The 23106-nt window shown below is 56.0% G+C and overlaps 1 protein-coding gene across 1 annotated transcript in view; it reads right to left on the reverse strand.

Annotated features, from left to right (window-relative positions):
• Positions 1 to 907: 907 nt before the first annotated feature.
• The window catches only part of DDX31 (DEAD-box helicase 31), a 57218-nt gene continuing 35019 nt past the window's right edge, over positions 908 to 23106 (reverse strand). The window contains exons 17-20 of the mRNA XM_008152701.3: positions 22194 to 22275; positions 16175 to 16286; positions 10498 to 10666; positions 908 to 1556 (exon numbers count right to left, since the gene is read on the reverse strand). Of these exons, the coding sequence (XP_008150923.1) occupies positions 1376 to 1556; positions 10498 to 10666; positions 16175 to 16286; positions 22194 to 22275 (544 nt within the window). The 3' untranslated portion in view covers positions 908 to 1375. The remainder of the gene's footprint in view (positions 1557 to 10497; positions 10667 to 16174; positions 16287 to 22193; positions 22276 to 23106) is intronic.

A 23106-nucleotide genomic window follows, 5' to 3' on the forward strand; every position in this document is an offset into this window, starting at 1 on the left:
GTCACTTACACACTTTGCACGTTTCTGGCACTTCCTCCCCAGGAGTGCGGAGCTCTCTGGATTCCCCCTCGTGGGAACGGAACGAAGAGCCGGGTTCCTTTGAGGGCCCCCCTCACTGGCGCTAATCCTGTTTCTCACACAGCTGGGCTCTGCTCTAGTTTGATCCCTCCTTTTCTCATCCAAATCATGTGAACCTTCATGCATCAAAATAAAGGGCAGCCTGCCCACCGTCCCGGCGTGTGCTGTGGGCATGAGGGTTACCACAAGGTCAGCAGCTCTGGGGCCCTGCTCTCCCTCCTGCGGCAGCGGTGCCCGCAACTCCGTGCGGAGGCCCACTCCGGCCCTCCGTGGTGCCCACCTCGCCATTCTCAGGAGCCTCCTGGCCATTCAGTCACGTGGGTCTGGAGGGCCTGATGCAGTGGGGCCTCGGCAGCATCTCAGGAACTGGGGGGGGGGGGGGTGGACAGTGGAAGAAGTGGACAAAGCAGGCTCGACAGAGGTAGTTGGCTGTACCCCTCATCCTCCTCGGACCCCCTGGAGTCACGTGTCCAAATCTTACATTTATTGAGAAATCAATACACCGAGGGGGTCCTCTTTCAAACTTCCCAGAAAACACAATGGGGGAGGGGCAGCTGAGGCTGGGCCACAATACAGAGACCCCGAGTTCCAGACAAGATGAATTCAAAGCGGGGAAAGCGCAGGGCTCTGGCACCTTTTGACCTCAAAGGCAAATAGTAGAAGGGCAATGGTAAATCAATCACCCCGAGGGTCTTCCGTGGACGTGAAGGGCGAGCAATGCGTGACCCTGGCACGGAGCCAGGGCGGCCTGGGGACAGGAGCCTGGAGTTTGCCGACCCACCAAAACCCCTCTGGTCCCCACAAAGCATTTGGACATCGACCATGTGGTTGGATAAATATTTTTTTTATTCTTTTACAAATTTAAATCCAGATCTTAAAACGTTTTACAAAATGCATGCCAATACAGGGGTAAACGTGGAACTTCTTCAGATCAGCGTGCAAGGCAGGTCGCAGCCCGCCGGCTGACGCAGCACCGGCCTCACGGCAGGTGGGCCCCACGGCTCTGCGTGAGGATGCGTGGGCAGCGATAGGGTAAGCAGTGTAAGGTCTACAGAGAGATACAGGCTAACTGGCTAAGCTACACTGTGCGGCCGGGGCCCCACCCCCGGGGAAGGGCTGTGGGCTGTCAGGGAAGGCGCGCTGGGAGATCAGATAAGACAGGACGTGGGCCGGGCCGTGGCGGCAGTTTGAAAACACTTTCTGGGAAGTCCTGTCCCTCAGGGAGCTTTTCTGGGGTTATTTCTGTTTCATGGGGGCACTTTTTCTCTTTTTCCACGGCCCGGGCTGGGCGAGGGCCTCAGACGTCGCTGGAGCTGCTGGAGCTGCTGGCGCTGCTTGGCTCGCCCAGCTCGCCGCCCGCCTCGGCCTGTTTGCTTTGCTTTTTCGCCTTGGCACCGCCAGCCTCCAGCCCACTTGCGTATTCCGAGCGCAAGGCCTCGGCAAGGTGCTTCTGCTGGGCCCGCTTCCGAAGGTCAGGCCTAAAGAGGAGGAACAGCAGAGGAGAGAGAAGCGTGATTATTCCCGCTCCCGTCGGAAGGAGGCTGCTAGCAGCTGGTTCCGAGCCGGAGCGGCACGCTGTCTGAGCAGGCGGTCCCTCCCAGGCTTGTTTTGATATTGTGAGCACCACAGATTAGACACGGCAATGGCAGCTTCTCACGAAGGTGGCAGAGTAGCACGCATCTTTGAAAGTGAGCCTTTGTTCTGTGTTGTTTTCCGGGGAAAAAAGGAGGCTACACACTCACACTCTGATGGCAAACAAGGCGTCCGACTCGGCAGCTCGCCAGAGGACGGAGAAACCCACCTGAACCTCCCCCACCTCCAGGGGCTGAGCCCGACTGCCCAGCGGGGGCCACAGCCAGGGCTGGGGCACCAGACAGACATCGCTTCAGTGACTGAAGGGACCCTTGTAAATACTCTGAGCCGGAGAACCCAACCCCAGTGCGCTCGGCACCGGGTCCGGGTCGGCACCCAGGCCGGACTGCAGCTCCCTGGGCCCACCCGCCAGGGCTCCCAGGAGTCTCTCCCCACCCCGACCCACGTGGGAAAGGCCAACGGCTGAGCATCAATTTCAGGCGCGGAGACTTAGCGCAGGCAGACCAGGCCCTGGGGATGGTTGGGGTTCAGCCCTAGGCCACGGTGATGAAGCAGGCTGTAACCTTTGCCGATGGAGGGTCCTGCCCTCGGTGTGTACAACACCCATCTGTGATGCCCATAAAGCAAGCCCCAATCAGCAGAGCGCGCCAGGACCGCTTTCAAACGCCTGCCCCTCGGATCAGAGGGGAAATGTGTAGAAGTTCAACGGTACACAGGAAAAATAATAATGCAAATTAACGAGTAAAATGATGTTTCCTAATTTGGGACTTAAACCAAAATAGCAACAGCACCGTTACCACTGAACCCACACGACCTAAGTGGCAGTGTCTTTGGGGAACACCATTTCGTGGGGTGCTTACAGAGGTAGACGTTGCCTTCGACTACTTACATTTGCAACGTTTTTTTGCTGTAATAACTGGAGGATAAGTCAGACTAAACTCATCGTCAAATAAATACAACAGAACTCTTTAAAACCCCAAATTAAAACCAGGACTGATCAGACGGAAGTCCTGGGAGCCAAACACCAGGTTAGACAGGCCCGCCCAGCCACAACCACGCGATGCAGGGTTCTGGCCGCTGCCTGTGCCAGCCAGACAACGGCATCCACTCGGGAGACACGCAAAGGCAGCTGCGCTGCGGGGAGCGGGGCACTGAGCAAGGGGCTGAGGGGGCCCACGCTGCAGGGCCGGGGTCAGAGGCAGCCAGGGAAGCGCTTTCTGGGTTCCATGCTGTCTCGTACAACCTTTGCTCAGTGAGGCAGGGAAGGCGATCACCCTCCTTTACAGACAAAGAAACTGAGAGCTGAGGAGGGTGGGTAACTCGCCCAAGACCATCTCGCTGTAAGTGCGAAGCCAAGATGCAAACGGCCAGGTGGACTCCAGGCCGCCGCTCTCCCCACCAGGCTGCTGGTCCGGGACGGACCATCGGGTGTGACCGGAGGGCCCAGCTCCATCACGGTGACCAAGGACCATGATGTGACGGGGGGTCCTTTGTGGTCGCACAGAAACATCTGTGGATGATGGGGCAGATGGGGATGGGGCCTGGCTCTGTGGCTCAGTAGCTCAATGACACGCAACACGTGCCCAGGCTATGTGGCGCCCCCACAGGAAAACGGGGATGCCGCTCACAATACAGCTCCGAGGGTTTCGCAGGCTCAAGTAAAACAAGACACAGAGGTGCTACCTGGTGGCCGGCCTGCGGCCTGCGGTCAGTCCGGTTAAAATGAGGAAGCTGAGGCTCAGAGATGCTCAGGGACTCCCCAAGGCCACACAGGAGCCAGGCTGACCCCTGTGCCGATTCATTACCGGTCCCTGCTGTGCCCTGGCTGTGAGCCCTGGGACCCTGCCCCGTCCCGCGGGGACTGACCATCCGGGTGGACGCCCCACCTCCAGGGGCTGGTGTGGGATTGGCGGCGCAGGAGGCAGGCCGCCAGCGGAGCACTGAGCTCCCCGAACGGAAGGCTGCCATTCTGGCGCGCAGGGTATTTTTAGTTGGGTGACATGACAGACAGAGTGAAGGGTGTGACAGGAAGGCGTGCTTTTTCTTCCCCTTGTTTGAACCAGGCACTCACAATGTGTATAATTTTAAATGTAACAACCAGAGTTTCAAAATATGCAAAGTTTCAGTCAAAATAGCCTCCCAGCATGAGCTCCTCCACTCACCTCAGCGACTGCTCCTGTCACAGCTGAAGCCCAGGTCGAACAGACTCTACCCGGGGCGGGCGCACTAATGGGGTGGAGCGCTCAGGCTGCGGCTCGGCTGGCGGGCCCAGCAGACAGTGCCCAGGCCACACCCGCGTGTGTGACACATGGGCAGGGCCACACCCACACCCACACCCCCCACTGGGTCTGCTCCCGAACACCACTGGGTGGGGCGTGAGGGGCACGGCCAGGGCACAGGGACAGCCACCAGGGCCCTCAGGCCCACACTGCGGGGAGATGTGAGGTGAGGAGGTCGGAGATGGCCCTGCTTGCTCTGAGGTTACGACCTCAGAACTTCCTAGCCATTTATGACTTTTTTTTTTTAAATATATATTTTATTGATTTTTTACAGAGAGGAAGGGAGAGGGATAGAGAGTCAGAAACATCGATGAGAGAGAAGCATCGATCAGCTGCCTCCTGCACACCCCCTACCGGGGATGTGCCCGCAACCAAGGTACATGCCCTTGACCGGAATCGAACCCGGGACCCTTCAGTCCGCAGGCCGATGCTCTATCCACTGAGCCACACCGGCCAGGGCCATTTATGACTTTTCCCAGTCACCGGACAGCTGGCCTTGAAGAGCGCGGGCTGGGCGCTGACCCCGGCACAGCCAGCTCCCGCCGTGGGCGGGAAACGCAGTTGTCCTCGGACGGCACGGGTCTGACTGACACAGGGGCCACACTGAAGTGCCCGCAGTTCAGACCTGAGTTGTTCAAGGTCAACAGTCCTTGGAAGGTGGGACCCAAACCCAAACCCCAAGGCCCTGGTCGTCCAGAGAGCAAGCAGGGGGCTCGCATTTCCCAAACCCAGTCCCTGAGGAGGGAGCCTCGGGGTCCACCTGCAGGGCCACCCAGCGGGACCCACTCTCCCACCCTCCCTCGGCGGCTCACTGTCTCTCCCTTGTTCTGAGGCCGAGTGCTGGGAAAGCCAAGAGCAGATGGAAGACGAAACATTCTAAGCCCAAGCACAGGGTGGGCGCACGCCGTCACCCTTCTCCTGGCAAGCTGTACTTCTCCCAGAACCTGCCAGCTTCCTTGCCCTCCTCGCCCCCCAAATACCCAAACCCCCTCCAATGGGCTTCCTGAGCATCCACCCGCCTGGCGTTACCAGGCAACAGATCAGCTTATCTGACCACAGGGAAGCCCTTGCAGTGGAGGCTGAGCGACCCCCTCGCTACCCGACCGCCTCACTCCCTCTGGGCTGGATCACCCAGCAGGGCGGGCAGATGCCCCTCCCGGCGAGCGAGGAAGTCAGTATGCCTGCAGGTGAGCAGGGAGAGGAGGGCTCGGCTCTGGGGCAGGGCGGAATTTTTAATTTTATCTCTGTATTTTCAGACCCATCGATGTTTCCTTTATGCTTTAGGGTCAGACTCGGAAATGCCTCTGCAGCCTAGTTTAGGAAGAATCACAGAGCCGGGCCGGCGTGCCTCAGTGGCTGAGCATCAACCCAGGAGCCAGGAGGCCACAGTTCGATTCCTGGTCAGGGCGCAGGCCCAGGTCGTGGGCTTGGTCACAACCACATGGACAGCCTCTGGCATCACCCCACGTGGAGGGCTGGGACGGCCCACTCAGAAGGAGCCACGGCGTGGGGAGATGAGAGGAGACCGAGCAGCGGCTCTGAGGCGGAGGGTTAGGACGACTAAGGCGAAGCTGCAGCGAGGGGGCAGCGGGACCGGCATGCTCGCTACTGATTTCGGAGGCGGCGTGAACTGGAGCGCTGCCCTGATGCACACACTGGCCCGTCCGGGCCGGCCCCACCTCCAGACCCGGTGCTCCGAGGGCTCCCGCAGCGAGCGCCGTCTCCAGCGCCCACCAGGAGAGGCGGGCTGGCTCCGGCTTTGTTGTCAGCCCAACTGCTCACTGAAAGCACAGCCCTGGGCTCCCGCTGTCTGCAGGTGACCCAGGTGTGAGGAGGCGCACGTCACCCTGAGAGCCCTCTAATCGCCTCGTTAGCCGGTGGGGATGCAGGGGTGCTTGTCCCAGGAGGCAGAGAGCTGGCAGTTGCACGGGTCAGAGAGAAAGGCGGTGGAGACAAAAGGCCACATGTAACAGCTGCGCGTGCACAGCTGTAGTGACACCAGAGCCGGGCGGGGGGCCTACCAGCACGTACCTGGCGCAGAGGGAATGGAAGCTGGTGCCAAGGGGAAGGAGCGAGGCCCCACTGCAGCCTGCGCCCGCATGGCCACCTGCGTGGACCGCCTGTGAACGCAGCAATCAGCAAGGACGATGCAGCCCGAGACCACTCTGTGCCGGGCATTCACCACCAGGGGACCCAGCCCCTCCCACAGCGCTCCTCCTGTCCCGTCTGGACACCGCTCCTGAGCACAAACGTCCCAAAGACCCGATCCAGCGTGGACTCCTGGTCTCCCGTGCTGCCCCCTGGACAACCTGAGCGGCTCACCAGGCTCTGTTCCCACGTGAGCCATCGATCCTACTCCCTTTAAACAGAGGCTCCGCCAGCACCTCCCGCCTCCTGCGTGAGGACACCTCAGCATCTGCTCTGAGGACCACATGCGTTCAAGTTCCCGGGGTGGAACCTGGGTCGAGATTGGTGGACTTGGCAGTCAAGTTCATGATCAAGTCCGTCTGTGATTTCAGACTTGACTGAACCAAGGCCTCCTGGTTGGGACCTGGGCAGGTGTTCCTGTACAGCTCCCAGGAGCTTCTGAGAGAAGAGTCTGTCCCCTCTCACAGGACACGCACATCTGTCCCGAGAGCTACTCCCGGGCCCAGCTCTTCAGGCGGAGGCTGGTGACCTGTCCGACCCGCTCATCTCTGCGTCCTGTGGGCTGGTCCCCAGGCCGCCTCCACCTGCGAAGTCGAGGGTCATCCGAGCACGGCAGGAACTGGGGGTGGGGGTGGGGAGGGGGAGGTGGTGCCTGTGGACACAGTGGCTGCAAGCCCAGCCACAGCTGCTTGTTCTAGAAGTCCAGGAGACACTGAGGGGCTGAGCGCTGCCAGCCAGGAAGATGGGTTGGGAAGCTACGGAAAGAGACCGATTCAAGGAGGCCCAAGGTTTCGGTGGAGAATGCGGCTCCGGAACGGTGTAGAAGACAAGGGCATCAGAGGGGTAAGGCCACTTAGTGGCTACAAACTCAACCACCTGTGAGAAAGGGTGCTCTCCGTATTTATCACTGTCGCATCAGCTCGCCTGCGATGGGCGCGGACAGCAGACGCCTGGCAGGTCGTCACCACAACACCCAGGCCTCGGGCCCACCCGCTTCTCTCTCCTCCTGAACCGTCTTCCAGAGCGCCGGACAGATGCAGGACCTGGGCTGGCTCCCTGTGCCTGAACTCGTTCTGCTCATGGGTGACGGTCTACAGAGAGACGCCCTGACCCACAGCCCAACCCTGCTCCCTCAGGAGACGGTGCTGGCTCTCAGCGTCTCCTGGGCGGACACAAACCCTGGAAGGCATGTTAGCTTCGCTTCTCAGGATCTGCTGAACCCACACGGCTGCAAACCCAGAACTGCCTTTCCTGGGAGGGAAATGCTGTGTTTGCACCGGATGTTGCCAGGGGGTGGGGGTGGGGGGGAGAAGAGGCGCCCAGGCAGTATTTCAGCACAGCGCCAGCTCCCCGTGTGCGTGTGTAGGTGTGCAGGGCGGGGGCTGTTTTGATGGGTGTGTAGGTGTCAGAAGAGGTTTTGTGTCCCCCTTCAGGACTGAGGACTGGGAAGCAGACAGACACCTGGTGATTGAGACCTCATTGGGGATATGAACCACTGATTTTTCTCTTCCTGAGAAGTGGTCAAGACAAGGCACAGAGATGAGATAAAACTTCCCTGTCACTGCATGGCAATGCCCCATAATCCCTACCTGACCCACCTGCCCCGCTGCAGAGACCTGGGCTGGGGGCAGGTGAGGAGGACTCCGCCTACGGCTGCAGGTCCGCGGCGCAGACATCAGAGGTCTGCGACAACACGCACTCGTTCTGGGCAGTCGACACCACAGAGTGACTGCGGACAGCGTGGAGAACGGGTGCTATCATTTCATCGCCCGCACAGAACAGAAGGACCGCTCTCTTTGGGACAGATGGGTTTCATGGGAGACGCCGCAGCTCAGAACAGTCACTGGCCACAGCCAAGTCCCTGCACTTTGTAGGTTTAGTGCTCAGAGAGCAGCCACTGGCACTTGCTTGAGCCCCGACGGAGATGCCGAACACCTGTCAGGTTTCTGCCGCTGCTCACCCCGACCGCAATTATACGGTCCATGTGCAGATCAGCTGCAAAGTCATCCTTCCACCGGGAGTGACAAGAGCTCCCCCAATAAAGAAGGGACCCACTGCATCCGAGTGCCCGTCTGCATTGGCAAGGCAGGGCAGGGGTGGGAGGATGTAAGGAGTGCGGACAGAAATGCCTTCAAGAGAAGGGCACAACCACGGGAAAGCCGCTGTACCGAGTGGTGACATGGCAAGAACAGAGAGCCCAATTGTCACGGCGCCGTAATCCCGTGACACACTGCTGTCATTCACCGCCGCTCCCTGCCTCGCCAGCCAGACATCAAAGGCTGCCCCGTACCATCTTACACGCTCTGTATCGGCTAATCAGCCCATTCTTCCCTGAAGAAAGCCTGTGAAATCCCCGCGCAGGGGCACTGCCGTCCTGGTGCCCATCTGCCAGGAGGGTCGGCAGAGCAGGCAGTGCTCTCTCCCCAGTGGCCTCTCAAGGTAAGGACAATGCTGGCTCCAAGCCCCTCCCCCGGCCTCCGGCCTCCGCCCTGCCCCCCAGGACCTGGGTGGGAGCCGAGGACATGCCAGTCTGAAGAGCGGCTGCCTGGGTAACACTTGCTAATGACACTCCAGTCACAGAGGAGGCACCTGTGACAATGGAATACTGGGCTCCACTGAGGTGCAGGGAGAGCAACTCACAAAATGTGCTTCTGACCAGTCTCATCTGGCAGGTCTCCCCCCACCTTCTTATGGTGTCAGGATGGCCAGGCTCCCAGATGGCCAGGTCACTCCCGCAGCGCAGGCCTCGTGGCTTTGTCACATGCTCAGAACCGGAGTTAATATGCGCAGACACCAGCTACCCCGAACCCAAAGGCGGGCAGCCTCTGGTGCACCGAGCCCAGGCCCGCACAGCTGGCACCCGGGCGCCCGGCTGGCGAGACAGGGCTGTGTCTCGTCTCTCCGGGCAGCCCAGAGCTGCCGCGTGTGGAGGAGCGCCCGCCTCGGACACTGTCCTGCGCGAGTGGGAGCTGGTCATGAAGGAAGCAACAGCTTCTTACCAACGCCAACGCTGGAACTGGCGTAGGCAGAAGCTTACCCGCTACTCAGAGCCCTGTGGATGCCAAGCCCCTGCGCAGATCAAGCCGGAGGTTCCAGAGTCTTAACCCTCTGGTTTCCAGCTCTGGGTCCTACGGGGCCTCGTGTCTGGCCCTTTATGGTCCAAAAGGACATTCACACGTAATTCCTCATTCTGGTTCTCAAGACAATCTTGTAAAGTAGCTAAAAACAGAGACTTCCTTTCCCCCTTTGTCACTGAGGAAATGGAGGCAAACTAGGGCCCAGAGCTCACAAGCGCACACCAGACGGGGCCGGACCTGTGGCCCACATCCCGTGACTCCAGGACCAACGGTCACGCCCCACGCCAGTGGCCCTTCCCTGCCATTTCACGCCAGAGAAACTGGGCCCTGACAAGGTAATGATGCCACCGGCCCTCGCAGTGACACTGTCCTGGAGCGTGCTGCTTGCAGGCTTGCCACTCGACAGAGGGCACATGGGTTTGGGCATTTGCAATTAATGTGCAAAAATAAGGCTACACAATGCAAACTACCTGTCCAGAGCGCTCAAGGGCTCTTGTGCCCACACATCTGTGCAATGTGTCCTCCACCCACAGGCTGCAGGAGCGATAACGCCAACCACCCCAAACTCCCTGCGATTCGCCTCGGCTCATGGACTCTCCCACACCGTGGTTCTGGCCTGGGCTGGGTCAGCTACTAGAGGAACGCTGTCTGAGGAAAGAAGTTACCAATGTACTTTGCTGAGGGACCTCCTGATGCGTGTAGACGGGCTCAGAGCCCGGAGCCCCTACAGGGCAATGCTCCTCACTGACTCTCCTCTCCCCGGACCTGGGAGGGTCCTGAACAAGCTTCCGAGGGAGGGAGCCACTGTGCTCACCTCAGGACCGCTCGGCACTGGGGCTGCACTTCAGCACCAAGGACAGCGGCAGGGCCCTGCGTGGGGGAGGGCTGCCTGCCTCGCTCACGGGGACAGGTGTGCCACCAGGTCCAACCTCAGGGAACCCATCAGGAGTCTTCGTACAAGCCCCAGAGGCTTTCCCGGGAGGAGCTCCGACAGTGGGAAGTTCCCGGTTACTCCACAGGGCAGTGAGGACAGCAACACATTTGTCTTGCTGCTCCCGCCAATCGGGACCCGACTGAAGACGCCACAAAAACTTCTGCCAGTGCCTTAAAAATGTCACAATTAGGTATTTAATCCTCTCGCTCCAAGCACTTACACTGAGAGAAGGACAGATACTGGTGATAACTTACCATGAAAATCAGAGTGCAGGTTACACAGAATGCCAGCAGCAACCGTCCCAGCTCCCTGCTTCGAACCTGATGCAGCTCTCCATACCCAGCAGACTTTGGGCCACTCGTCACTGGACAAATTCTGCACATCTTACCTTTTCACGTTCACTTTCCTCTTCTTCACAGCTGAGCCACCAAGGTTTTGGGGGGCGTCTCTCAGCCCGAAGCTCTTAGCCACATGGCCCAGGTGGAGCAATCGGATGTGGAAGATGTGCTTCAGCGACCGGGGGTAGGTCGCGTAGGCCCGGATGAAGGACTGCAGGGCTGCAAGGAAAACGAAGGGGAGGGAGGCTGTCAGGGCGGGTCCCGAGGGCTGCACGCACCCCAGCCAAAGGCTGTCCTGGGCAGGGCACCTTGCCAGGCCACAGCCAGCAGTACAACACACATCTCAACCTCAATCTACACTTGCATGCTGTTTAATTCTTCAGAAACAAATAAAAAACCCCACAACAACCCTCTAGGCTCCAATGATCACTTGGATAAACCCAGTATCATTTCAGACTTTACTGTGTAGCACTTAGTAACTCCAGAGGGCAGGGCCCGTTTCTTCATTCGTCCCGGGGCCCAGCACAGTACCTGGCACACACAGTGAGTGTAGACGTTGCTGTACGTGCTGCCTCCACCACAAGCCCCGCCTCCAGCTCCCCAATCCAGAGGAGTCACTGGTACCACTTCATCCAGTACTCACGGGATTTTAAAACCAAATTCATTCTCAAGTATCCAGGACTGACTGACACCGCGCATTCAAAGAATGTCCAAAAGGAAATGAAACAGAATTTTTTATTGGTTTTCTTTCCTTTTTTTTTTTTTTTTAGAAAGAGGAAGAGGGAGATAAACACTGATGTGAGAAAGAAACATCGATTGGCCACCTTCCGCATGCACCCCAACTGAGGATCGAACCCGCAACCTGGACATGTGCCCTGACTGGGAATCGAACCGCCACCTTTTGCTGTACAGATGGCACGCCAACCAAGCCACCTGGCCAGGGTGTGAAGCAGAAGTTTTAAAGGAGAAAGAAAAGGATTAAATTTCTAAAACAGCTCACCCCTTGGGGACTGCTAACAGCTTAGCGGTGATCGTCCGACGTCCTATCATGCAAGTTTCAGTCCTACTCTACAGTGCCGGCAGTGGTCCCTGTCCGAGCCCCGGGCTGGGTGACTCAGTCCCAGGAGGGTGAAGCTCTGGCCACCTCCACTCACACCCCTTTGAGGGAAGATTTCCCCTGAGTATCTGCAGGGACAACGAAAATGGAGTGTCTGCCCTTTCTCACGGGCCGGGCAGGGCCGGGCAGGGCCGGGCAGGGCCGGGCAGGCGGGGCTGCTCCCAAAGCGTCCCTGGCCACTGCTGCGCACTGTACCTCCCAGCCAGTCTCCTGCACCAGAGCGCAGCGGGCATGCCTGGGGGAGGCGGGCACTGAACAGCAGCCTCCCTTGCCGGCTTGCCGAGCCACTGGACTGGCAAGTTTGCCCGCAGCTTAACCGTAATATCCCAGCAGCACCCGGAGACTGGCGTTTATGAACAGTAATAAAAAGTGTCATTTTAGCAGATCAGCTCCGGGAAGGTCCTGGGAATCCATCAAAGCTCTATTTACTGAGCAAAGTGAACTCCTTTTCCCAATCGATGAGAAATAATAACCAAGGCAACTCCTCTGCACCCCTCTCTAAGTCTGTGCTTACTCCCCTTTTTCATATCTGGGGACTGGCTGCTTTTTTCAAAGAAAACCTCTCACGCTGCCAATGGCTCCTGCTGCTCGGAGGGTTCTGACAGCAGGCTCCAGACAGAGCCACAGATCCCGTCCTCAGAGAGCAAAGCACATGCCTGCCCGGCCCAGGAGCCCAGGCCTCTCCTCCACCCCTTCCCAGCCCCCACCATTTCCTCGTCTAAGAAACCAGACTGAAGCCAAGGCAATGAATTTCGCTGTTCATGTCTATAACCAAACACTGGCTCAGGCCTCTCATTCAGCCCTGCCCTCTGCTGAAGCAGACCAGCCCCCACTTCTGCCTGCTCCCCATTCCTCCTCGCCCCACACCAACCCCAAGAGCCTCTGCCCCAGGAGACGTGGGGGCCACAGCCCTTACATGGAAACTGAGTTTGCCCAGAAGTGGCGGGAGTGCTTTCTCCCAGGACCACTGGCCAGGCAGCATTTTTTCTGAACCTCCCTGTCCTCCAGGCCCCCGTCTCACTGGGGACGGGGACGGCTGGTCGTCCTCACACCCTAGCGTGGGTGCCCATGTTGGGATGACCCAGAGAAGCAGGCAGTTCGGGGGCATGGCAGCTTCGTGCCGGACCTTCCGAGGGGCCGTCAAGACTGCAGAGTGAACGGGCTGCGGGGCCAGGACAAGCGGAGAGCAGAGAAGGAGTGGAAGCGGAGGTTTGCTTGGGACGAGGGAGGAAGCTGTGGCCAGAGTGGGAGCACTCCATAGTCACCGAGTCCCGGCTCAGAGCCAGAGGGCTGATGAATGAGGGGAAATCTATGTTGAAGTACCCTGCATGGACATCTTGCCCTTTTTCAAAGGATGACATTTACTCCTGGCATCTGACCAGGAAAGATGGTCTTATGGACGCTTAGGCTCAAGGAGGCAGCAGGGAGCCAAGTCCAGCCTGGCCCCAGAGGAGCACCCGTCTGCCCAGAGTACAGGCCCCCACACCTCCCGCCCTGACATCACTGTGACCACCACCCAGAGGAAGGGGCCGGGGGCGGCTCGGTGTCCTCCTCTGAGCGACAAAGGCCCGGCCTGGCCTGCCTCTGACCCACTGCGAGGAGTGGCTGACCTGCCCGACGCCCTGGGCTGTCCTGACTCTGAGAAGTTCCCTTCCAAGCCAAACCTAACTCCTCACACAGCAGCCTCTGCTCTTCGGGGAGGCCTGAAGATGGGGGTGGGGGTGGGGGTGAGCAAACCGCAGGAGAAGTGGGAATTTGCAGGGAAAGGATTCCACTTACGAGTCTGGAGCTCAAACTTTTGTTACCACTATTTTTGCCACTTGAATCTCTAGCTAAAAAGATGCAGAAATGAGGGAAAAGGGGGTTAGTGCTTCTGGAGACCGACAACATTAATGCTGGTTATGAAGTGACTGGGTCAGAAAATTCGAAAGGAAAACAAATGCATACTTGGCCCAGTTTCCAACTAGTTTTCTGCCACAAAGGCAAAACCCAGCTGCTTTGTTAATTATTCATGAGGTGGGTTCTGAAAAGGCATAAAGGGAGGCAAGTCAGGAGTGGGGTTTTGCATATGCAAAAGACTGAAATGCAAAAGATAGCATCACTTATGGGGTGTGGTAGCTGGCCCATGTTGTAAATTCAACATGTTTGCAGTGCAGTTACGTGTAAATCCCCCAACCCCCCCCCCCCCCCCCCGCCCCCCAGCCCAGTCCTCAGTGACAGGAGAGACAGGCAGAGCAGAGCTGGAGGCCTGAAGGGGTGACTGAGACTCGCCACCTGCAGTCTGTCCCAGGCCACATGAATCTGGTGTGGAAATCAATTAGCCGATAAGAACAAAGATACATCTATTTCCTTCCTGGTATGAAATGGATGGGGAGTGGCCCCACCCCACTTGCCTTTCAAAGGAAGACAAGTGCCTCTGTTTGCTTCTTGGTGTTAACAAGGTCAATGGTAATGATGAGAAGACACAAAACCACATCCCTAAGGATCAGTTCCTGTAACGTTCACTCCTATGACCCAGACACCTTCAAGCAGTTCTGGTCTCGCCAGAATACTGCCCACACCTGTGGTCTGGCTGACTTCTTTCACCGCAGCGTGCGTTAACCCTGCCATTCGCAGCAGAGCCTCGTCATGTACAGCACCGCAAGCTGAGTCTGCCTAACGCACTGCAAAGAGCCCAACTCTGCAGAGCCGCTAAGGTAGGTTCTTCGGAAACCCCTTAGGAGCTGTTGGATTCACGTCAGGGAAATGCCAAGATTTTGTTTAGGCTAGTACCAGACCCCAGGCTGGAAGGATGCATGCTGATTAGGTACCAGCGGTTATGGGGCGAATACTGGGACTTCACCTTCACCCTGTGCAGTTGGCCTGCTCTCAGAGTGCTAAGTACATGACAGGAACTAGGTGATACTGGCTGACCGACCCACGTTTACCAGCTATTTCCTGATGGCCATGATTGCCCTGTGGCCCGTCCCCCAGCTTTCCCCCTTGCCCCCAAATCCATTCTTTTGAAGTCCCTGTCAGGCCACACACAGCGCTGCCCCAAGCCCTCTGACAGCTCCCATCGGAGGCAGGCTGACCCGGGCCCTTGCTGTGATCGGCCTCTGCCCCCAGGCTGACTTCCTGAGTCCCACTGCCTGGAATCCCGCCAGGGGCCTGACCTCTGAGTTTTTGCTGTCACCCTAACAACAGCGCTCACTCTGACCCCTTAATTACAATGCGCTCTGCCCTGCCACCCCTTCGCAGCCCGTCTTCTGCTCCATGTTTGACATAGTTCAGGTCACCTTCTCATAGACTAATTTGTGTGTAATTTATTTAATATGTTCGTTGTACTCGCTGTCACCCTCCCGCTGGAATGTCAGAAAGGTAAGGATTTTTGTCTGGTTTGATCCGGCGTATCCCAAGCACCTAGAACAGTGCCCAACTCAACACACGTATTTGTTAAATGATTTTAGAAAAGAAATTTCAGTTCATAAGAAGAAAAGAGAGGATGCCATGGTGTTTGTACACAGTGAGTCTTCATTTAACGTCCTGGACAGGTTCTGCGCTTTAAGCAAAGCGACGTGTAACAGAAATGGCTTCACCACAGCCTCACTGATTTAAACAAGAGCCGAGTTCCTGCAGCGTCTCACCAACATTTTAACAAAACCATGTTGGACAAAACGATGTTCTCTGAGGACCTGCCGTGTTGGTAAGCCAGCCAGGCATTTTTCTCAAAACAGTTGCTCAGTGGTTAGCGTTGGCCCCAGCACCGAAGGGTCTCAGGTTCGATTCCCGATCAAGGGCACGTATCTGGGTTACAGGTTTGATCCCTGGCCCCTGGTTGGGGTGCATTCAAGAGGCAACCAGTAAATGTGTCCTTCTCACATCAATGTCTCTCTCTCTCCCCCTCCTGCCCCCTCCCACTCTCTAAAATACCCTCGTGTAAAGATGAACAAAACAGACAGAAAACCAGCAGGTAACTACCCAGAACTGTGGCCCTCCCAACATGGAGGAAGTCTCACTAGCCCAGGTCACACGAAGCTCCTCCGCAGAAGCCGCCAGCCCTCCACTCCGCTCCGCACTCAAGTGAACTGTTGAGCCCACACCTTATGCTTGGTGATCCCAGGAGACAACTTACCCTGTAAAGGGTCTGAATATTAGATTAATGCCCAACTCTTTTGTAAACGCCCTGAGAATTGGGTGCTTTCTCGTTTTTCTTTGTCCTCTTAAACAGGCACTGCTTAGGTCGAATATCGCCAGCCCGTACGTCACCTCTAATTTCCATCTCTACAGGTATTTCTACTGACAGGTCATATCTCTCCTATCCAGTTTTCAAAGGAGAAAAATGGATCGCTAAGCCCCACACTGCTGGGTCAAAGCTCTAGTCGTGATGTAAGCCGAGATAAAGCCTCATTTGTGCAAACCACACGGAAGGATGAAATTAACATTTAATATCACTTTAAAGCCTTCCGTGCCTGCCTCCCAACCCCGCAGCATTAGGGAGATTGAAGGCTTTTGCCGGTGAGCACAGACGCCCGCTCGGCCTCTCGACCTGTCTGTCGGGTGAGCGGGCGGAGGTGAGCGCGTGCTCTCCGCCGGGCTGGCCACCCACAAGCACCTGGAGACGGACTGACCTCTCTTTGCCCAGGCGACCGTCCCCTCGCAGGAGTGCACGTAATCCTCAAACACCGTCTGCAAGACCGTGGCTCGCTCTTGGGTTTCCTGGGGGCCAACAGCCTGGGGTTGCTGGGAGGGTGGCGGGAGGATTAAAGGAGAGACAGTCAGAGGCAGGAATAATGAAGCAGTTTATAATAGATTTAATAACAGTGAAATCACACAGTAACCACCTCGGGGCCAACAGGGTAATCCTCTCAATATTACCAGGGAAAAAGGGGGCCATGAAGATGTTCCAGTCGGGCAAAGACGAGGATGGCTTTGTGACGGAGCAGACGCGGTCTGTGTGTTTATTTACTTATTTACTAACTTTTCTTCCTGGCCTCTTATCACTCATGTTCAAATTGAAAGTCCACTGGAGACACTCTGGAATTTTCCAGGTCCAATTCAGGCATTTAAAAGACCAATGAAGCAAAGTTGTTCTCAAATGATTCTTGTCCCTCCTGAGGCCCCAGATCTCCCCTCCCTCACCCGCCCACGGAGTGGCCGCTCCTCTGGGCGAGCTCCCGGTGAGCTGCCTGAACTTCGCCCTCCCCTGGATTCCAGAGAGCACTTCCCCATTCCCAGGCTGTTCAGCTCCTCCTTTCAGCCCCCGTGCGGAGTTCCCAGGAACCCGTTAAGGCATGGGCTGTCCCAGCAAACCGCTCCCTATAAGAAATCGCATCTGCATGCATTGAAAGACCCTACAGAGCGGACATGTTAACAAAATGGTTTCATCCTTTAACCACTGCAAAGGTTTCCATGCCTTATAGCCCCCCCACCCGCCCCAATGAGTGTTTCGTTTCTTACACATCCTAAAACAAACACGCATGCTTGAAGGAGAAACGGAGACGCCAAAGAACACGCGGTGCAGCCCCATGTGGCTAACACGCTGACTCTGTGAATGGGGCTACCAGCCTCTGCTGCACCCTCCCGTGAGGCACGGGGGAGAACCAGGCCGCCCAGCTCGGTCCTTCTGACCCCGCAGAGGACAGGAGCGCCTGGCCGGCTGCCGGCCTGACCCAGACGCCTGAGCCTCTCGCTCTGAGCTGCCAGGGAAGAACAAAGGGAGAGAAGAAAAGCCCCATTCTTTAGAATCGACATTCACCTCTGTATTAAGAGAGACTGAACACCCTGAAAATGTTTTCATTTAATCAAATCATTCCTGCTCCCTGTTTGGCGGGTGACAGTCTGGCTGGTTTCACAGCACAGGCCCCTAAGGGCATCCTCCACTCAAATGGCGGGAGGAAAGTCACCGCGGAGCCGTGTTACGAAAGTGGACATTAGCTGTTGTCATTAGCAAGGATTTCTGCACCCGATGAACTGATGTGAAACGCAAACTTTCTGTGCTGCCCGCCTTTCGTTAAGCCACCTCCGCAGCGCGACTGTCACCTTCCTCGCGTTTTCTTAAAGATACGAATGTGAAATTAGCGAGGATGCCCTTTCCCCTGGCGGACAGAATCCTCTGTTATTAAAAAGTAAAGCACTTTAATAATGAAAACTTTTCCCTCTTTTTCCTGTGTTTTAACTGTTTAAAATTAATGAGAAGGGCAGAATGGCTGTCAAAGCGATATTGAAAGCCGGGCAGCCAGGACCGAATAAGCACAAAAATCCCTCCAGAGTGTTAAATAAACAGACTCAGCCTCCGAATCCCTCTGTTGGTTATTGTATACATTCTGTAACAGCTCTCAGAATAGATCTGAGAGCCAGGGAGGCAGAGAGGGTTCAGAATTCCAATAAAGGCCTCAAATTAAAGACAGCCTGGTGCGAATTCCAGGAGAAAATTAAAGAGACCTCAAGCTTAAGTGACAGGTGACTTGCTTCTGTGACACAACTGTCAGGGGATTTAGTGATAATATGGCAATATATTACAAAGGGCTTTTCTTATTCCCCCCTTTAGGTTTCAAAATGAGGCATCTTTTTTCCCCAACCAAAAAAAAAAAAATTACATATACACACATATAAAAATGTGAGTGTGTATACAAGTGGAATATGTAGAAAGAGGCGTTAAAACTGGGTTCACACGTCTGAAATGATGAGGTCAGTTTTAGTCAAAATGAGAAAAGTTAGTGGCAGAAAATATAATATACTTTAGAAAAAGCATGCCTTACCCCCACCCACTCCCAGAGACACTCCATTTAAAAGTGCCCCTCCTGAGAGCGAGTGAGGCACTTCTCAGCTGTCTTCTGGGGAGGACAGTCTAAATTTAAACTGAAGACAGAGGGGCAGAGTGACGCAGTGCGCTCAGCCCAGACAGGTAAGCTGCTCCCCTAATGAGGGTGGGTCAGGCCCCGAGGGCACGTGAGCCCCACAGGACGCTCTGGCACCTCGAAGGCACAGACTCAGTGCTGGCTAATGAAGCCAGCCGGCGACTAGTGGACCGAGGGCCGTTTGGAAAGACACATTTCCAACAGCTGCACACACTCAGCCCCTCTGTCTGGGAGACCCTACTGATCCGGAGAGAACAGACGATCCAAGGGCACGATGCAAGGGCTGGTGATCTTATTTTAATTTCAATGTCTTGCGAGGCCAGTGACAGTTTTTGTGAGGATAAGTTTACAGGCATATTTCACGGGACAAAAAAACCTCACAGAAAAAACGTGTGTGTGTGCGCGCGCTGTGCACACTTTGAAGACAATCCCACGCCTATCAAGAAACAACAGATGAGTTGAAGATTACAGCACCCAATTGTTGTTGTAAAGTGTTCAGTGGGAGCAGGAGCGGGGAGAGTGGTTTTGCGGAGGGAAGCCTGTGTCCTGACATTGCTAACTTCTAAGGCATTTTAAAACTAAGTGGAAGGATTTTGTTTTAATCACTTTATTGCCAAGCTGAGTTTTATTCCCTGGAAACTTCTGAGTGCTTCCCAGAAAAGTGGAAAGATCAAATGCATTCTCTTTGTAGGTGGGTGAGCTCGTACACCCAGGCGCAGCCATATATATTTTATGTGCCTAAATATGAAATATACATTTGACAGGTGCTTCCCTGGTTTGCTTTCTGTATACAGGAGCCCAGAAACGTACGTGCCAAAGGGACATTTACAACGGACTTCAACCAGGTGAGTGGGGAGGGCAGTGCAGTGAGCCGCCCGGCTCCGCGTGGGGGAGGTCCGTCCCCCGGGCCCACTCCTGCCTGCCAGCACTGGCGTGGGCTGCCCCCGCTGAGACCAGCCACAAGACGCACTGGCCTTCCTGCGACAACCAGAACCGAAGGCCGGACCCCGCCTCCACTCTACTCCTCCTGCTGCTCACAACGCTCAGGCTGTGTCCACGTGATCAGGAGTAATATTGTCAATTTAGTGTATTTGTTCTTTGTCCTCTGAATTCAAGATAAAATGGGTCAAACAAGTCAGATTTTCATCAACAGGACACCTAGAACCCAGGAGGAGTAACTTCGTTTTCTAGGTTAACTGGGTGTTTTGGTGTCAATGAATGCCCACCCTTGCTTAGCACTTTTCTTTTTAAAAACAAGGACCATCAAACCTTAAAAATATCACAACACTGCATCAGGGCAGGGGACTGGGGTGTAGAGTGTGTGCAGGGTGCTCTATGCCTCAACTCATTTAAACCTCCCCACCACCCTACGAGATGGGCACTCTGGTTCTCCCCATTTTACCGATGGAAAACCCAAGGCTGGGAGAGGCTAACCGGCCCCCAGTGCAGAACCACTAGCTGTGAAGCAAGGACTCCCCCCCAGTGTGCGACCCTGGGTCTGGCCCTCTGGGCCCAGCAAGGCTTCAGGCTGGCCTCGGGCCAAGGCACAGGCTCGAGGAAAACCGGACTGCAAGGCCACAGGGGCGGACGCTAGGAAAGGGCCCGTGTCCTGCGGAGCAGAGGGGCCGCAGCTGCGCTGCTCCTCCTTCGGGGAATGTCCTGCAGGAGGCCCCGTGATGCACCCCACAACCCGGGTGGACACCTCCACCAGGGCCGGCGCAGAGCGTCTCCGTGAAAGGGGCTGAGCGGACCTTCCTGTGTCAGCTGCGGCCTCACCGCTTTGCTCTCGTTTCCGAGGAGCAGGCAGATGCTAACCTCCCGCTCCTGGTGCCATCGCAGAAGGCTTGGTGTCACTGAGCGGGCTCTGATGCCACATCTGCTATGAAGTGATGTGACAACATGGCAATGATTGGTAAGAACCACAGCAATAATAACCAATGCCCTACAGTAGCTGTGCTGGGGTTTTGGGCTATTTCTTACTCCATCCTCCAGCGTCCTCATGAGAAGAAACCACCGTCATGTTTACTACGAAGAAACTGAGGACTAGAAGGGCCAGCAGAGCCCAGTCACCCCGCTGGGAAGGGGGACCAGGAGTGACCCGAGACCATGCTCCGAACCACTCTGCCACGGCCCCCTCCAACAGCTCGCCCGGGCCCTGCGCATCCCGCAGAGCTCCCCGGGGCCACCAGGAAAGTTGTGGGGACGTTAAAAACCTTAACTAGAACCTGCAACCGCTCCAGAAGAGCAGAGGCGTGCCAAGACCAGGCGTGCTGTTGGTCACCGGTCAACTGCCTGGAGAGTACACTCTTAGGAGGGGGGTCCTGAGTCCACTGTGGCGGGGAGGGTTCCCACCAAACATCGCCTGACACAGCTTGTGGATCAGCTGAGTCTTTAACCGCTTTCCTTACTCACAGGGAGCTTTGTTGTGTACCATTTATCCACCAATTTTCAGTTCTATAAAAACGGTTACCATGACCTCTATAAAAAGGAATGTAGTCCAGGCGAAACCGGTTTGGCTCAGGGGATAGAGCGTCGGCCTGCGGACTCAAGGGTCCTGGGTTCGATTCCGGTCAAGGGCATGTACCTTGGTTGCGGGCACATCCCCAGTAGGAGGTGTGCAGGAGGCAGCTGATCGATGTTTCTAACTCTCTATTCCTCTCTCCTCTCTGTAAAAAATCAATAAAATATATTTAAAAAAAAAAAAAGGAATGTAGTCCATTTTCCTGTAGTCCATTAGCTGCTACAGGGGGGATACTGGTGTGTAAGGGTGTGTGCTTTGAAATCAGACTGCTTGCTCTCGCATCCCAGGACGACGAATGACTAGTGCGCCCTTGCCAACGTCCCTTCACCTCCGCAGCCTCGGTTTCCTCCTCTACAGAGTGGGGGGCTAAACGAGACCGAGCCCGAGAACAGCCTAGTGGAGTCCCGAGTCCAGAGCTCAGAGGCGACAGGCGCTGATATTCCTCTCCTTTCCCTCCGCATTCTCCGACCAAGAGAACTTCCGTCAGGGCCAGGCAAGCCCAGTCCCCGACTCGGGGAGAATATCGATCCAAATTAGCACACACGCTAACAGATAAAAAACCTCTTTAAGCTTGGTCTATTTGGCTCTGATTTTCCAGTCTATCCTCAGGCATCAGAAAACAAATGTGAAATATCCAAATAATTAGTATATCATAGACAAAGTTACTGACAGCAACACCACACCCTCCCTCGCACACTCACACACTGTGATGCTGAGTGAGGGCAGGCCCGGTGGGGAAGGCCTGCCTGGCAGGGAGACAGCCGAGGAAAGGAGCGGCCGCTGCTCAGGACCCCGTATGGAACTGCACGGGCAATAAACATTTTTCTTCTCAATGACCTCAACTTTCCTCTTCCTGTGTGCTGCACACATCAAGCAAAGGGATGAACTAAGTGTGTCTGAAAAGAGACGTGCGGTCTTGGCTGGACGGCCTAGTCAGTTGTCCTTGGTGACAGTCGGACAGGGCCCGCCGGGCTGGGTGGGAAATGCCTGTGGACGCGGTAAGGCCGAGGGGTGGCCTGGGGCGGGAAGCCTGCCGGCCTGCCGGGCGGACTTCCAGGAAGACGCTGGCCCATTCACTGGATGAGACCAGCAAACACCCAGAAGCAACGGAGAGAAAAGACTCAATCAGATTTGGCCTCATCTGAACTTGCTGGTCCTCAAATATGCACTTTACTTGATAGGACACAACCATCCGTACAAAATCCCCGCTACCCCAGTGGAGAAGAGAGTCACATCTGTCAGCAGCAAACAGTAAACAGTAAAACTCACCTGGCCACCACCGCGTCTGGCTTGGAAAGAATCATCCCTTGTCAGAACAGACAGAATATCCTCCATCTTCATCTCAGAAGTGCTGTGAGAGGAAGAGCAGAGCACAATAAACACTCCTTCTCTCCAACTGCCCGGTCCGACGCCCGGGCCTGGCCTTTCTCGTGGCAGATGTAACGCAGAAGCGCCGCACAGGGAGGGCCTGGCCTCACCCCCAGGAACCTGGGAGGAAGGGACGGGGGACTAGTCCCAGTAAGTCCCTTCCTCCCGGGGGAATTTTAAGTGGGCTGCATTTAGATTTTCCCTCCCTCCCTTCCTCCTTTCCTCCTGGTTTTAGAGAGGGAGAAAGAGAGAGAAACATCGATTTGTTGTTCCACTTATGTATGCATTCATTGGTTGATTCTTGCATGTGCCCTGACCGGGGATCCAACCCACAACCTTGGCATATCAGGACGACGCTCTTACCAAATGAGCTACCTGGTCAGGGCAAATGTCATTACTTCTTAATAAGCCTCAAAAACTAAATAAGGAGGTCTTGTTATTGATATGTTGACTTGAGCAAGAGATGATAAAATAAAAACATTTCAGACAGTCCTTTTGTTTTAGAATTTAATAAAAAGGCGGGGCGAGCTCAGGATCCCTAACTGTTGGGGTGAGCGCCCAGGGAAGGTTAAGGGGCCACCACCTGCTGTCTACTCCTCCAATCCGCCCGAAGGGTCTTCACGGCCGTCTCCTAAGCACTAAGGTGGGGAGCATGCTCTCTGGGAAGGCGGAGCGATGTGCAAACGGCTGAGAGCAGAATGTGGGCAGCGGTCACGGCCAGAGCCACGAGGGCCCAGACAGCCGGCCAACCTGCCTGCAGAGGAGTCCACCGCGCTCAGCCGGCACGTATCAGAGACCAAGGAGCCGGGAGCGG

The sequence above is a fragment of the Eptesicus fuscus genome, chromosome 15 (genome assembly GCF_027574615.1).
Source record: "Eptesicus fuscus isolate TK198812 chromosome 15, DD_ASM_mEF_20220401, whole genome shotgun sequence".
Taxonomy (NCBI): Eukaryota; Metazoa; Chordata; class Mammalia; order Chiroptera; family Vespertilionidae; genus Eptesicus; species Eptesicus fuscus.